We start from the raw sequence: 15,610 nt of genomic DNA, 5'->3' as shown, positions 1-15,610 counted from the left end.
TTTAGCTGGTTGCTGGCTGAGGTGCCACTAAACTAGTGCCACAATATCATCCTCATTATCTGTGGAAATACATTAGATATAAAAGCCCTCACTCTCTCCTTCATTGCATTTTATGTAGTTATTTCCATGTGTGCAAAACAAGTGTAAAATGCCACTAAATCATAATGGTTGAATTTTACATACTGTTTGCAGAGGTATAAATGACTGCACAAGATGCAAGACAGTAGAGAATGAGGCCTCAGATGTTATTGACATTTCTAGAAACTTTGCTATGATTCAATATACTGATGAAGCAAAAAGATTGCTGCAGATTAGATATGTACTGTGACTGCATCGAGCATCACTGATACCATAAAAATGGAATGAGCTATTTTATATTTTTCAAAGTCTTAGTCTTTCACAAAACTTTAAAATAATGTTTTGGTCTGACATTTCACTGAGTAGTTCATAGTCTGCATATTATATGTTTCAAAAGTATCACAAGAATATCATAATATACTCCTGGAAATGTTAAGAACAACAATAGCAAAGCCTTCTAACAGATTATATAATATTTTGTAGATTGTGTTGGAGTTTATCATTCCTATCTTAAATTGCATAGTGAAAAAAAATCTAAATCAATAAGAGGAAATAGTAGAAACTATAATCCATTAATTCTTGTCAATGCTGAATGAGACACAAGGGAATGCATGATTTAATGACATGAAGATGCCTCTAATAAGATAACAGTTTGCTCAAGGAGAGATATGGATTGTAAGCACAGCTGTTCCAAAAATCTAAGCCCACAGGCAAGAAATTACTGATTTTTATTGTTGTTGCAATAGTTATATCCATAAGCAGTTAGATAAAATAGTGCTAAACCCCTTAGGAATACCTAAAATATATAAGCAAAGAATATGAGCTAGAGAATCTTCAGATTATGAACAGATTCCCATAAATAATTATGGCAAATATGTGATTTTATCTGGAACCATTCAACACACAGGCCTTTCTTCTTCTAAGACCTGGTATCCAATTCAGGATAGATTATAGGCAAAACTAGATTCAGACCTTGCAAACATTTAGACGTGTTCCTAATTTTGAATATCTGAGTAGTTCCACTGAAGTCAATGGGAATACTCACATGCGTAAACTTAAGCACACATATAAGTGTTTTCAGGATCAGGCCTTTAGTTTGGAAGTTTCAGGTTACTGTAGTTACTTGTAAAGTTTTTTTCTCCCCTAATGATGAAACCAACTCATACTTAGCCATGACTGTGTATCTGTGATGGATGGACTCCTTGGGAAGTCACCTGATGTGCTGAGATACCACTGAGTCTACCTGTTCTGCCAGCATGGGCCTCCTTTTACCCATCTTGCTGAGCCAGGCTCTTAAAACCTACTCTGGCGCGCACACACACACACACACACACACACACACACACAGAGGCAGGGCCACATCCAGCTGCAGATCAGCTCTGAGAAGACTCAGCTTGAGGGACTTGCTCCAGTACTCAGATGTCCACCGCCCTTGGAGTACAAACCCAAAGATATATTATATTTGCCTCTTCCCTCAATGTGGAAGAGGGTATGCACAATTTCTCGGCCACCCCGGTTAGAAATCACATCAACGGGGTTGTATTATAAACCAGAAATAAATTTATGAACTATAACAGGTGTATTTTAAGTAGTTAAGGAGGAGATAGAACAAGGCAGATTACTAAGAAAATAAAACAGCATGGAAACTAAGCTTAATGCACTAAAGAAACTGGTTACATGCAAGTTCTCACCCTAAATGTGGTTCTAATAATCTTCTTCACAGGCCAGACGTCCTTCCAACCTGGGCCCAGTTCTTTTCCCCTGCTCAGTCTTAGTTGTTTCCAGCTGTCATCTCGCAGGGGAGAACTGACGACCTGGATTACCTCACTCTCCATCCTTAAATAGGATTTGCATAAGGCGGGAGTCCTTTGTTTCCTAGTTTGACCCCCCTTTCCTCACAGTGGAAAGTTACAAGAAGTCCCAGGTAAAGTTTTAATGTCAGGTGACAAGACCACCTGACTCTGTAGAGCTCTTGTAGCCATTCTTCACAGGCTGACCCACAAGTTCACAGGAAGATTAAGCTCTTTTATAGTCCATTGTCCTTGTTGATGGGCCATCCACCCGGTCTGGCTTTTAAATTGTTGTACCTGAAGTGTTGGCAGTGGGCATCACCCAAAGTAGTGTAGTTGAAATACAGATACATAGTCAACATTCCTAATTTCAGATACAGAAATTATACATGCCTACAAAAAGGATAATCACATTCAGTAAATCATAACCTTTCCAATGATATCTCACATGAGCCATCTTGTATAAAGTATATCTCAGTTATGTCATTCATATCATAAACATATTTTCATAAAGAATATCGAATGACACATCACAGTATCCTTGTCCAGTAGAGGCCAAGTACTAGAAAAGCAAAGATGATAAAAGTCAAGATTAAGATGAACAGTTAGCAACACGACAGAAAAGCGCAATGACATGGGTGTGGGCTAATGGTCAGAGCAGGTAGTCAAAACCAAAGACTGCATCAGGTACAAAGACAAAGATCAGAGTCAGAAATGGAGTCAGGAGTTGGGGATAATGTCAGGTCCCAGGCCAGACATCAGACAGCGTCGGGGACCTGGATTAAGGCAGGACAGCATGAACTGGGAGTAGACGGGGGTCTGGGATAGGAAGACAGGAACCAGGAGCAGTTAGGAATGCAGGGCTCAGGAGTCAGGTAAGCAGGAAGGGTCTATAGCCGCAGCTATGGACTTTGCTAGATGCTCGGACAACTTCCTCTTGTTACTTCCTGGTTCATATAGTATTTCTTAGCCAATCAGGGGGATGGATGTTTCCAGAATTGGGAGCTTTCAGGGCAGAGCCCTCTGCAAGTTAGCCCTTTCCTGGACCCCTCCCTAGTTCCTCAGGTGAGCTGCTGGATGGCAATCATAGCCTGAGTGCTGCCTAGGGCCCTGTGGGACCTGGGCTTGGGGCCTGTGATCCCTCACAAGAAGCTGAACAGCAACTGCGCATATTATGATTTGTTCTAGCCAGTAACAGCTTCTTGAGCAGTAAAACTAACCAGATTCATGTTTTTTAAAAATATTTGATTCAGATACTACCTTGTTAGGGCCCATACATGCACCTGGACAGGTAGGTCGATACACAGTGTCTGATAATCTTCTATTAATATAGTCACTGTTCCTACAAAGCAGTCTGTGCAGTCAGACCCTTATGCTCACATATAGTCTTATTGAAGTATGACTCTCTGCTATTGTAAGAATGCACTTCCACAGATCACTTCTCAGGATCAGGCCCATAATAAAGAGAATGAGCCAGTAAGAATTTATGTCTTCAGGCCACTGTATGCTCGCTCTGTTGAAACATGCAAACTAAAAATACATGAAGTCATCTTGGCTGCTAAATGACACACAACTGTCTGAAGCAACTACTTTTACACTGGCTATAGTGCCTTGCCATTCAATACTATTATGACCCAATGTGCCTTCTCCTCCCTGTGCACCAAGGAGCCACTTAGAAATGAGTAACAAAACTTCTTCATTAATATTTGCTACCCATAGGCTTGAAAGAGCACCTCTCATTGGCCTACCTTTGTTGAAACATATACATTACACGCTGAAACCTAGCTAAAGCAAACACTCATGGGGCAGATAAAAACTGACTGCTTAGTAAAACCAAATACTGACTGGCTCCACTTATGCAGAAGACAGGAGGGAGCCTTCCAGTTTGTCTCCCCAGTTGGAGAAACAGATGGAAAGGGGAAATGTTAAAGACAATGGCTAGCTCTTCTTATGGCAGCCTCAGTAGAGGCAGCTGCCATATTGTAGGGCTTCCTATTAGATATCAGCATACTACTACTGCCCTCTTAGGATACACAGGCGAAAGAGGCATGGAGAAGGTAATCAAAACCACTAGTACAAAGACATCCAAAGTAAGCATTACAGTATGTCAAATATATGAAACAAATCACAAATAAAATAAATAAAAGTGAATACAACGGCTAAGATTACCCCCACTCTTTTCAATTTCATGATTTCTTTTCTTTTCCTCTCCTCTTTTTCTTTTAATCTGACTACAAGTACTTTGACAAATGCAGCCTGCAATCTAACACCAAGCAGTTTCCTTCACGGCTGAGAAATGCACAGAAAAGAGCAGTTGTATCCTTTCCCTCTGGCTATACAACAGTTGTGTGATGACAACTACTTCACCTAGACTGATGTCAGAGAAACATGTTTCCCTAATGAATGATCTAGAAAATGATGCCCTAGGTGGAGTAATAATATTTATATAATATTTATAATTTAACTATTTAATAATTCACTTAGTTTTTAAATGCAAAACATGTTTTGATAAACATTTTTTCTTAGTTATAGAGCACACTTAATGTAGTTTTATTTAATAGAAAAAAATCCTGTGTTTGTGAATTTTTAATTGAATTTGAATTTTCATCCAAACAGAGCTTGACACAAATTGGAAATAAAAATGAACCATCTAGTATCTAATAAATGTGTCATTTGGCATTTTTAACATAATAAAAAAAGGAAAGGTTAAGGATCTGAATAAATGTAAATTAAACTACATAACTGTTTAAATAAATATATAAAGATATAGTGTATACTCTGATTAGCAAAAAGAAGTACCAAATTTAGTGTTCAGACTATATTTAGTTTCAAATTAACACTGGCTAGAAACCAATAAGAATCAACCTTTTCTTTAGGAAAATAATTAAAGTACGAATTCAATACACAATTAAAATTGAGGTTTTAAATCTCTGATTTACAATCAATCCACCTGATTACCTGAGTATTTTTTAACGAAGAGTTCCTTTCACACACCATTCCAGAAGTCAAAAGTCAAAATGGCTGCTTGCTCAGTGCTGGTTTATGATGAGCTGAGTGGCTAAAATTAGAGCCACAAGATGTTCCTCTCTGGGACATGAGATTTCCTGGGGAAGTCCTGCTTTCTCAGGGAAGGAGGGCGGTCGGAAGAAATGCTGTGAGCGATATTGCTGCTGACTGCCTTAGTGGCACCTCTATGTAGCCAGGATATAAACTCCCAATGAACATAAAGTCTGGGAGTCTTTAAACGAATGCAGGATCTCATCAGTTTTGTCTGAGAACAAAAACTGACCACGAAAAAGTAAGTCCTCAGTAGTTTGCTGCACATCCAGAGCTATGTCAGAATTCTGCAACCATGAAGCCCTCCTCAGGGAGGCAGCTGGAGCCATAACTCTGGCCGAAGTATCTGCCATGTCCAAAGCTGACTGCAACCAAGTTTTGGCCACAATACAACCCTCCAAAATGAACGCCTTAAATTCTTCCCTGGAGGTTTCTGGCAGCTTATCCATGAATTTGGATACAGTGTCCCATTGGACAAAAGTCATATATGTATAGCAGTACCTACTTGTTCACGATGTGCATCTGTAAAGATGAAGTGTTATGAATTTTTCTCCCCACCAAATCTAGCCTCTTTGATTTCTTGTCCTTAGATGTGGACATATACCTCCTTTTCTGTGATCTGTCATTTTCTGTAGTTACCATGAGAGAGTTAGGAGCTGAGTGGGAATAGAAGCACTCAAAGAACATAACATTTCTCAGACTGATTCGAGTTGGGAAGCAATGAAGCTGGAGTGTTCCATAGGACTTCACAGGCTCAAAGGGATCTTCATTTATCAGGAGAGCCACCTCCCCGGAGCTGATGACAGCGGAATATCCAAAACTTACACGTGTTCTCCTGTACAAACTCAGTGGGGATGCTCAAGGCGGAGGCCATAAACTTCAGAAGGTCTGGATATGCCTTAAAATCTTCAGGCACAGGAGAAGCAGAGGCCCGTACTCCGGTAATGATGAAGAAGCAGGATGTGGTTCTAATGGCGGCTCTTACAAGGGAACCAGCTCTTGTACAAGAGCATCAGGCTGAACCAGCTCAGGAGGGATGACATCAGCCTCTGAAATGGAGGCAACCAGTACCAGTGAGCTTACCCTGGACTGCGTTAAAGAGTGGGATTTCATGGACTGAGGGATATCCAAAGAGTTTCAAGGAGGCCAGTGGGAATACAGATAGATCCCCAGTCAGTACTGAGCTAGCAGCTCCTTTCCCTACTGTAGGAGCAGTGCCTGTCAGGTACCAACAGCGATCCAGAGACAGTCTAAAATGCTTTCAAAAGCAGTGCTGGGGGTGGGGGGAAGTGGAGGAAGATGTCCCTAAACCAGATCCCAAGGAACCCTGGAAGTCCTCATATGACAGTTAGTGCCGACACCAATGTCGCTGTTACTAGACACAACGGATGCCCCACATCCGGTACCAGAGTTGATAGTAGAGACATCCACTGGTCAAGATGCAGTACCGAGGAGCAGTGAGATGGACCAGCTGCATCCCACATGCCAGCGGAACCACAGTGCCATCAGCAATCCTCTTAGGAGAGGAAGAGGAATCTCCTTGAATCCTGGAATGGTCTCAGTTCATCTTCTGGGCTCTCTTTCTCAGAGGATCAGGGAAAGGCAAATGTCCCTTTTTCCCCTTAGAGGAGGCACCAGTCCTCGAACCCAGAGCAACATCATTTGATGACACCAAAGGAGACTGTGGGGCCGATCAATCAGCGGAGTCCCCCAGTGCCAAAGTGAGCTTAATGGCCTGCTCCAAGAGGTGCTGCTTTCAGGCACAAGCCCCTCACCACATGCATTCTTCTCTTGAATGACTTGTAGAGGAAGCACCTTTCTTTAATGTGCCCTTCTCCCAGATGCAGCAAATTCCTCAGGTGGGAGTCACTGTTGGGAAGAGCCACCCCACACGGTGAACAATGCTTAAACTTTGGCGAGGACACCACTTTTAGAGGAGCTAACTACCTAACTAAAATCTAAAACTAAACAAAATGGTACTATTTAACCACAGTAACAAACTGACAACTATATACAACCAGAAATCTCAGAAGACTGATACTGAAAGTGTGAGGTAAAACACCACACAGAACGAACTAACCCTAGCCATAGGCGATAAGAAGGAACTGTGGGGTTCCGGGGGGAGGGGGGATGTCCATAGCGAAGCCACCCTTAGATATCCAGGGAAGGGGCTAGGTTTACAGACACTGTGGATACTGCTAGGAAAAGTTCTCCAGCTTCAGTGCGCTGGGCGCACACACACAAGTGAAATATTCGTCTGAAACCACTGAAAAAATAATTTGAATTTACTTTTCATTATAAACATGCTGCAAGAAAAGGTTTCTGAAGTGAGAAGCTACTTTCATGTGTTAATTCAGCTTTCATTTACAGTGCACAGTTAAAGCTCTACTCGTTTACGATTACTGGAAATTCACCAGTATAAGATGAGAGGGAATTAAACTAATTGTGGTTTATAACTTACACTTAAAACAAATATTAATTGTTTATGATGCACTGGAAAGGGTTTATTAAATGGAACATAAGATCATTTGTATTCTGTTCCCTGGCATTGCTATCAAGGCTAACTGGAATCAAATGGAAAGGCATTTTGAAGCTATGTGTGAGGACCTTCACAGAAAATACTGCAGCTGGTTTACAATCTATATATTGCCATGCACACCAGCATAAATATATCTTATGAATTTAGAAATACTACTATTCCTATCCCTTATAGTGTTTGTGTGCAAATGCAATGCCCACGTGCTTGAAACTGTGTCTGTTAAGTGCAATTGCCTACCCTAAAGAAAACCTTCCCCTTAAAATGTCTGTTTTAGGCTTTAGAGTTTCCATACCCATCAGGATAAATAAGAAAGTTTACAGATGTTGTTTCAATCTGTGTAGGACACTATTACATTGGTTCATATGAAGAGCACTACTTCCTATACCAAAAGCGCTAGAAATGGAAATTTAAATTTGAAAATGAAAACTTGCACTGTGCAGACCCAGTCTATCACAGGGGCCAACTAAACACATCAAGCAGGCAAAGAGTTTGACATCCCTGCTTCAGAACACTGGTAAATTTAAATTAAACCTGTGGATATACTGCTCCATTTTTCCTGTTCAGGTGTACAATAGGGTGGCAATAGAGTTTTTCAAAGATTTTCTAACCTCTTCTGGGGCTCTCATGATTGAAGAGAATGCCATTCACAGCAAAGAGATTGTAGGCCTCCCTGAAGTTCACCACAATCCAGTAGGCATACAGTTTGGCTGCTCCTACAAAAATAATTTAAATATTACATATACAATCACACCCATAGACAGTGAGAGAAATGCATTTCTTTATAGAAAGATGAACTAGAGTTTGATTAATTCTCTCAGTGTGTCATATTTCACCATAAAAAAAAGCCAGCCCAATAAACAGCAACTGAATGAGAAAACACTCCTTTCTGTAAAGCCATAGTCCTGGCTAGGAAGTGTTAAGGCACCTTTCACTTGTTTTCCTATGCACACTCAAGCATAGCACTTTTTTTTTTTTTTTACAATATAATTAACACAGTCAGAGCGTGTGAAATATGCCACGGTGGTGACCTCTGCTAATAAAAAAAATTACTTTGGGGGAATAAAAGAAAATCTGGTGCCTTAACACTTCAATTGATTTGAAACTTTATCACTATAGTCTTCTATGCACATTGCTTTAATAAGTGTTTCCAGTTAGTTCATGAGAGAAGTGAGCTCTTGGGAAATTTTCATTTAGGCAACAAAAAAAATGAAACCTTATCACTTCAGTGCTATCTTACACCTCTTCACTAAGAAGGAATCACCCCTCCCTCTCACCCATTTAAAGAGTTCTCCGCTCCAGATCTGAATGAACAAGGTTTTGTGAAGTGAGATGGTAATTTCCAACCCTCAGGCAATGGCAGCAAATACTTTTTATTTAGTAATTTATAAAGGTATGCTTCTGAACATGTCTAGTCACTTTTGTTCTATCTTTATTTTAATCTCATACCCAAATGACTTCAGCCCTGAGACATGAGGAACAGAGTGGGCGCAGGCGCACACACACAAACACTCACCATATGGAGATCTGGGATAAAAAGGGGTAGTCTCCTTCTGTGGTATTTCTTGCACTTTCCCATAAAGTTCACTGGTTGAGGCTTGGTAGAACTTCACAGAGTTGATAAGGCCACAGGTCTTAACAGCATCTAGAAGCCGTAAAGTGCCAACTCCATCAACATCAGCAGTATATTCTGCTAGGTCAAAAGAAATCTTGGCGAGGGAAAGAGGAAGAAAAACAATGACAGAGATTTACTAAAGGCAACCACAAATGCAACAAGTATACACAACTGATTTACATTTATACCTTGCTATCAATAGAACCAGCTATATAGGTTCAGGCTGATTTCAGTTTTTAATTTACAAAAATATCCAAAATGATTTTTAAAAATACACTGATAACCAAAAACAGATTTCTGCAATTTGACTACAAAACTAAAAAGCAAAAAGAAGCAAAAGTCTAGGAGACTGGTAATCTGCTACCAAAGGGCATGCCCATCCCTTGATTATTCCCACTATTCCCAGCAGATGATGCAGATTTGTGATCCTTCCTTCTCCTTTAGTCCATATTTTGACAACAGTGAAATAGTTAACAGTGATGACATTTAAATTACTATTATTGGGTATCTGAACTATTATTCCATTGAAAAACAAGGTAGTTCATACTTTTCAAATATATTGTTTCAGGCTCTCTGCAGATTCAGGCAGAAAAAAACTTCATTCATTTCACACTTTTAAGTGTTTTTTTTCCCTGCAATCACAAAAACTAGAGATTTAGGGCTTGTCTGCATAGCAACTGGAACTAAAGTAACCAAGTCAAATGTAATGCAACATCTCTAATTACTTTGGTGCAAGCCTAATTTTTAACAACATAAATTATATGAAAATAAGTCACTCTTATTCCAAAATAAGAGGGTCCTCATACAAACTTCCATTGAAATAACTAAAGATATTAACTACTGTGTAGACAAGCTCTTACTCAAAAAAAAAAAAAAAAAAAAAAAAAAGAAACCTGACATTCTGGAGAACAAAATGGAAGCCTAAAAAAAAAAAAAAAATGTGAGTCTGCTGATCTGGTGTAAACCAGCATAATTCAATCCCTGATTTGGTGGGGAGAGGGAATAAACAATTTCGTGACAGATTGATTTTAAAACATAGCAGCTTCTTGAAACTTTTCAGGGCTTTGAAAGGTCAAAGAATGTGATAAGTAGCATAAATAAATATATTTATCATGTCGCTCCAATTTATCACATGGATACCACCTTCAAATATATGAGGTGAATATATGAAATAAATTACAAAACTCCCCTTGACTGCAATGGGGCCAGAATTTCCTGCATAGTATATATTATTTCTACTGTATTCCCAGATGATAATCCTTGCTCATATGCAAGTCACAGCAGACTATCATACATGTAAATTGTAAATGTACCTCAGGTGAGCTCAGATGAGAACAAATCTTTTCTAAAAAATCCCAGATTACAAATTCTCTGTCCAAAGTGAACACTGAGCCTATAGTAGCAATACTAGAAACTGATCTCACTGGTTTATGTACAGACCAAATGCACAATGCAAGCTTTTCCCTATTCCTTGAGAATGACCTCAATCTTCACCTGGAAAAATCACTCTTGAGGGTGTGAGGTAATTCTGCCTCCATGTTTGCCCAGTCCCGAGTGTCTCTTGAGCAGAAACTGACAGCTTTGTGTGCGCTTGGTGTTTTTGTAAGGTGGGCTATTGTTCACTAGGGACTGGGCTCAAACCACTAAACTCATTTCAATTAGGACTTCAGGTTAGACTAGAATGGCAGCCATGAAAGTGAAAAATGTGTGCTTTATCGGCTAAACATTCCAACTCCAATAATGTATCCTAAGACACTTTACACAGTACAGGGGCAGTAATGGCTTGCATGTAAATAATTGGATAACTTCTTAACATGGGACATATTTTTTGTGACTTCATTCTGACACTATAGAAGACAGAGCTTTATAAAACAGAAATTCCTTATGTAGATTATATAGACAGATTTGTAAATGAATCAGACCACAGAAAATTCAGGATTTGTCCAATATCAAATTATCTACCTTTCCTCTATACATACTGGTTCTATGAAGCCAAATAAAGATTACAGATAAAAAAAATCTCAGCCCTCTCCAAGTAAGAGCTCTTAAAGAAAAAAAATCTACAGTGACTGGTCAACATTTAAAGTGCATGTAGATTGGTGGGTCTTAGTATACACCCATTTACCCCATTCATGAAGTGAAAAGGACAATGATTTGCAAAAACACACTGAACCTGCCTTCCTACCAAAATTTGGCTGCTATGACTGCAATCAAAATAAAGAAGAGAAAATAGAAGGATTAAGAGCTACCCCACCCCAAAAGGTCCTGGAACATGAAGTGAGAGAACTCCTGGATCATTGGCAGAAGGCTAGAACCAACACAGAGATCTACAACTCCCAAAAGAAAAACTTTAGGGCCAAATTTTACAGAGTGCTGAGCGCTCTCAGCTACCAGGGTTTTCAGCACCTTGCAGGTTTGGTTCCAGAAAAATTTAAGAAATCTTATTCCTTTTTATGTGCAAAGGATTCAATCCTGCCAGGTTCTGAGTGCCTTCAGCTCCCACGGATTTCAATGTGAGAGCTCAGAAGATCACTGGAGACAGCTCTCAGGTTCCAGCAAGTATTAGTAATCTGATGACAGTTCTAAATTTTCAAATATAAAATGGTACAAGATTTAGCCATATTATAATAAAATGTTTCAGAAAATCAGGTTGCATAGATGCATTAGGTGGAACACTTCTGATATCATGTGACCGAAAGGCACAAAATAACCATGGCAAGTCACATGATCATCCTCTTATCATCCAACTTAATACAGATAATCAGTTTTATATAGAAGTTTGCTACATTTTGAATGTGTAATTTTTATTTTAATTGCCAGCTTCAATCTTTACAAAAGATCTGTATATTACAGGGCAGTATTTCAAATATGATGTTTCCCAATTAATAGTTCAAAATCAAGCGTAGCAAGGTCTTTAATAAGATTTAAATGCTTACTGAAAGCTATCTAAATGAAAACATATGGGACTTTTACCCTCCAAAAGAACACATTCCTATCATATCTCTGAGTACTGTATACAGGCATACAGACTTACTGGTATTTGCTTCTGACCACTGTGTTGTCAGTGATGGTCATTTATGAAAATATATGCGAACTTTGCGCACTTAGATAGGTTTAACTTTGTAAGATACTTCATTTCTGCTCTGTCATTAAGAATAATCAAAAGGATGGACTAGAAGCATAATAATGTTTAGCATTTGAACAAAAACAACAGGTTAGAATGGTAACATTCTGAAACTACTCATGGAACACAAATGTTCTGAAGTTTTAACTGTTTTCACAATTGTTTCTCAATAAAATATATTTATTAGAATACACGAATATGGTAAATGCTTAATGGTTTATTAAAAGATGGAAACTTATGTAAAACAAAGGGGGAAAACAGGATAAGTTAAGTTTAAATGATGTATCTCTCATTACTGAAGTGAAATATAATGCTATTAGTAATACTGAGTTGAAAGTCACTACACTCTTGAAGAGTTTATAGTACTTTATTCAATTTTACCACAGTAAGAAATATTTCTCTCGGTGTCACAAAGCTTCCAGAAAGGTTTACCTGAGAAGCAAATAATAAGGAAAGGAAAGGAAGTTCGCCGGTAAATGTTTCAAGGTTCAAAAGGGTGCCACAGTAGTTACTTTTTGTGTGTGTGTGTGTGTTCCTTCAAATCACTAGCTTGCTTTGAATAATAAAGTGTGCTTTCCATTGCCAATAAAAGCGCTAGGATCAGTTATACCATCTTAATAAACAAAAACTGTTCAACTCCTTAGGAATAGGAATTTAAGCATAACATTCCAGCTGCTAAATGTAACACACAATATGAGTCAAACATTCCTATAAAGGCTTAATACACTGAAAAAAGCAAAATTATAAGGATTTCAACAAATGGAAAGATTTTTCACAAATCAGGGAGAAAAATATCTACCTCTCTACAAAGCCTTCAAGGAACGGTATGAGAGAACATGACCAGTTTCCTCTCAAGTTCTGAACCATTCAGAAGGTGATTGCAAATTTTAAAAGTTTTTCTCATCAGTACGCTCCCACAATAAAAAGCAGTAGGATGGAAGATTGCAAATAAAAGTACAATACAGTACTAGAAAAATCATAAATGAAAAGACAGTGGACAGCCATTTTGTCTTCTTAATATTCACAACTAACACAAGAGAAATTCAGAATATTGTTCCAGCAAGAGAACTAGAGATGGGAATCAATAACAGAAGAGCTAATAAATATACATTTGCATCAATCATGTCACTTTTTTTGGATTAAAAAAGAGTTACACCACCTTCACTCAAGCTGAGTAGTATCTTATTCCTGAAGCAGACACTTTGATTTCACGAGTAAGGTACTTCCCACAAGAATAAATGTGGCAGAATCAGACGAAAATGTGATCTGCACAGCAAGGGAACAAGGAATTTGAATAATAAAGGCCCATTTCTGCTACCCACACTCATAGTGAGTAGACCTTACTGGCACAAATAGTCCCATTAAAGTCAAAGTGACACTTAACATGAGTACAAGTTTCAGAGGGGCAGCCATGTTAGTCTGTATCAGCCAAAACAACAAGGAGTCCTTGTGCCACCTTAGAGACTAACAAATTTATTTGGGCATAAAATTGAGTTTTAGCCCACGAAAGCTTATGCCCAAATTTGTTAGTCTCTAAGGTGCCACAAGGACTCCTCGTTGTTTTAAAATGAGTAAGGGCTGCAGACTATAAGCGAAATCCTGACCCCACAGCAGTCAATGGGAGTTTTGCCATTGACTTCAGAGGTGTCAGGATTTCACCCTCAGGCCCTACGCGAGACGATCACAGTCTAAGCTATCTGCTGTTTGGTGATCTTAAGTGCAAAGTACAATTACTACTCTATAAAAATAATAACCTATTCTAAACTACTATAAACATTATTTTAGGGCTCAGTTCACCCCTCTGTGTGAAGCAGCAGCACAACTAATCCGGAACAGGTTTACACTAATCATCTGAGGAGGTACTAAATTTAACCATATTCATTTTTATTTTTTTTAAAACACAAGTAAGTGCAAATTAGTGGGTAAACCAAGTTTAGTTGACTTTGGCTTGCTATCTTCAACCATATGCTGATCAGGCTGCCACTCACTGTTGCAGAAAACAAGGTGTTTTATGGCAGAAATGCATTTCTTAATCTGAAGAAAATGACAAACAGAAAAAATAGGCATCCAAGTTTTTTTTACAGTGCCAGTCTCTTCAGGAATGCAAAGAAGATGAGGTCTGATGCCACAGAGAAGACTGAAGTTAATCTGGAAATGCTTGTCTCTGTAAAGTGCATTGTAGACATATATACAATATTGTACACACTTATGCTGTAATAACATAACACCCAAGTTGTTTCAGTACGATTCCTTCCCTTGAAACTGCTAATGACAGCTGCTGAAGACCAAATCTGAGCAGAGTGAGTAGGGGAAGGAGGGAGAGAGAGGAAGAGGGAGAGAGAGAGAGAGAGAAGGGCTCATCATCTGGTTTAGGAAGCAAGGCTGTTGCTCTACCTTCTTCTGCTATATGCAGTAAACTAAACAAGAATCAAACTAAAGTTTGTGACTAAACCAACTCTCCTCCATCCTCATCCTCCAAATACACAAGCAGTATTAGGGCCCTACATCCGTTTTTTGTTTGTTTGTTCTTCTGGGACAAGTTTAACCTTTAGCCACCCTCAACTTCTCAGGGTTAATCTGCCAGTGGCAGAAAACTGTGAGGGGTTGTTTTTATTTTTTTTTTAAAAGAAGCATCATTTCCTGGTATATGAATCATGCAAGATTCTAGTCTAAGAGGTTGGCAACAAACCAATCTTGGAGGTTGAATTGGAGGGTTAGTAAAAAGCAAGGGTTCAAACCTCAGCTGAGCCAAGTTTAGGTTCAATGCAGTTGGGGCCTGAGTTCTATTCTTTTCTATATAGGATCTTATACCACCCTCATCACCCTAGTATCTAAACATCCTTCCAGTAATGCATTAAGCAATGTGACTAATATTGGGGTACGTCTATACTTACGTCCGGGTCCGGCGGTAAGCAATCAATCTTCTGGGATCGATTTATCGCGTCTTGTCTAGATGTGATAAATCGATTCTGGATCGATCCCAGAAGTGCTCGCCGTCGACGCCAATACTCCTGCTCTGCGAGAGGAGTACGCGGAGTCGACGGGGGAGCCTGTCTGCCGCGTCTGGACCCGCGGTAAGTTCGAACTAAGATACTTCGACTTCAGCTACGTTATTCACGTAGCTGAAGTTGCGTATCTTAGTTCGAAGTGGGGGGTTAGTGTGGACCAGCCCTTGGTTACACGTAGTTTGTTCTCTTTCTCATCCTCTCCCCAGAGAACTGTATGTATAGGAGAACGTTTTGTTGATTAGAGGTGTGAGCACATGTGGCATGTGGATGTTAGAGATGGCAAGGTCAAAGAAACATGCCTGGCACTCGTAGTGGAAGGTGGTGAGGTTTGCGATGGTCCTTAGTTCCTGTGGGAATTAATTCCATAGTCTCAGAACAGCCCCAGAAAAATCCATCTCCCAT

At 39.3% G+C, this 15,610-nt stretch overlaps 1 protein-coding gene across 2 annotated transcripts in view; it reads right to left on the bottom strand.

Moving 5' to 3' along the window:
* Window positions 1-15,610, bottom strand: part of GMDS (GDP-mannose 4,6-dehydratase) — a 554,262-nt gene that overhangs the window by 312,483 nt on the left and 226,169 nt on the right. For both annotated transcript variants that reach the window (XM_034762222.1, XM_034762220.1), the window contains exons 5-6: window positions 8,978-9,170; window positions 8,073-8,177 (exon numbers count right to left, since the gene is read on the bottom strand). In XM_034762222.1, the coding sequence (XP_034618113.1) occupies window positions 8,073-8,177; window positions 8,978-9,170 (298 nt within the window). The remainder of the gene's footprint in view (window positions 1-8,072; window positions 8,178-8,977; window positions 9,171-15,610) is intronic.

The sequence above is a fragment of the Trachemys scripta genome, chromosome 2 (genome assembly GCF_013100865.1).
Source record: "Trachemys scripta elegans isolate TJP31775 chromosome 2, CAS_Tse_1.0, whole genome shotgun sequence".
NCBI lineage: Eukaryota > Metazoa > Chordata > Testudines > Emydidae > Trachemys > Trachemys scripta.
The sequence above is the reverse complement of the archived record's forward strand: the minus strand, read 5'-3'. Positions and strand labels throughout refer to the sequence as shown.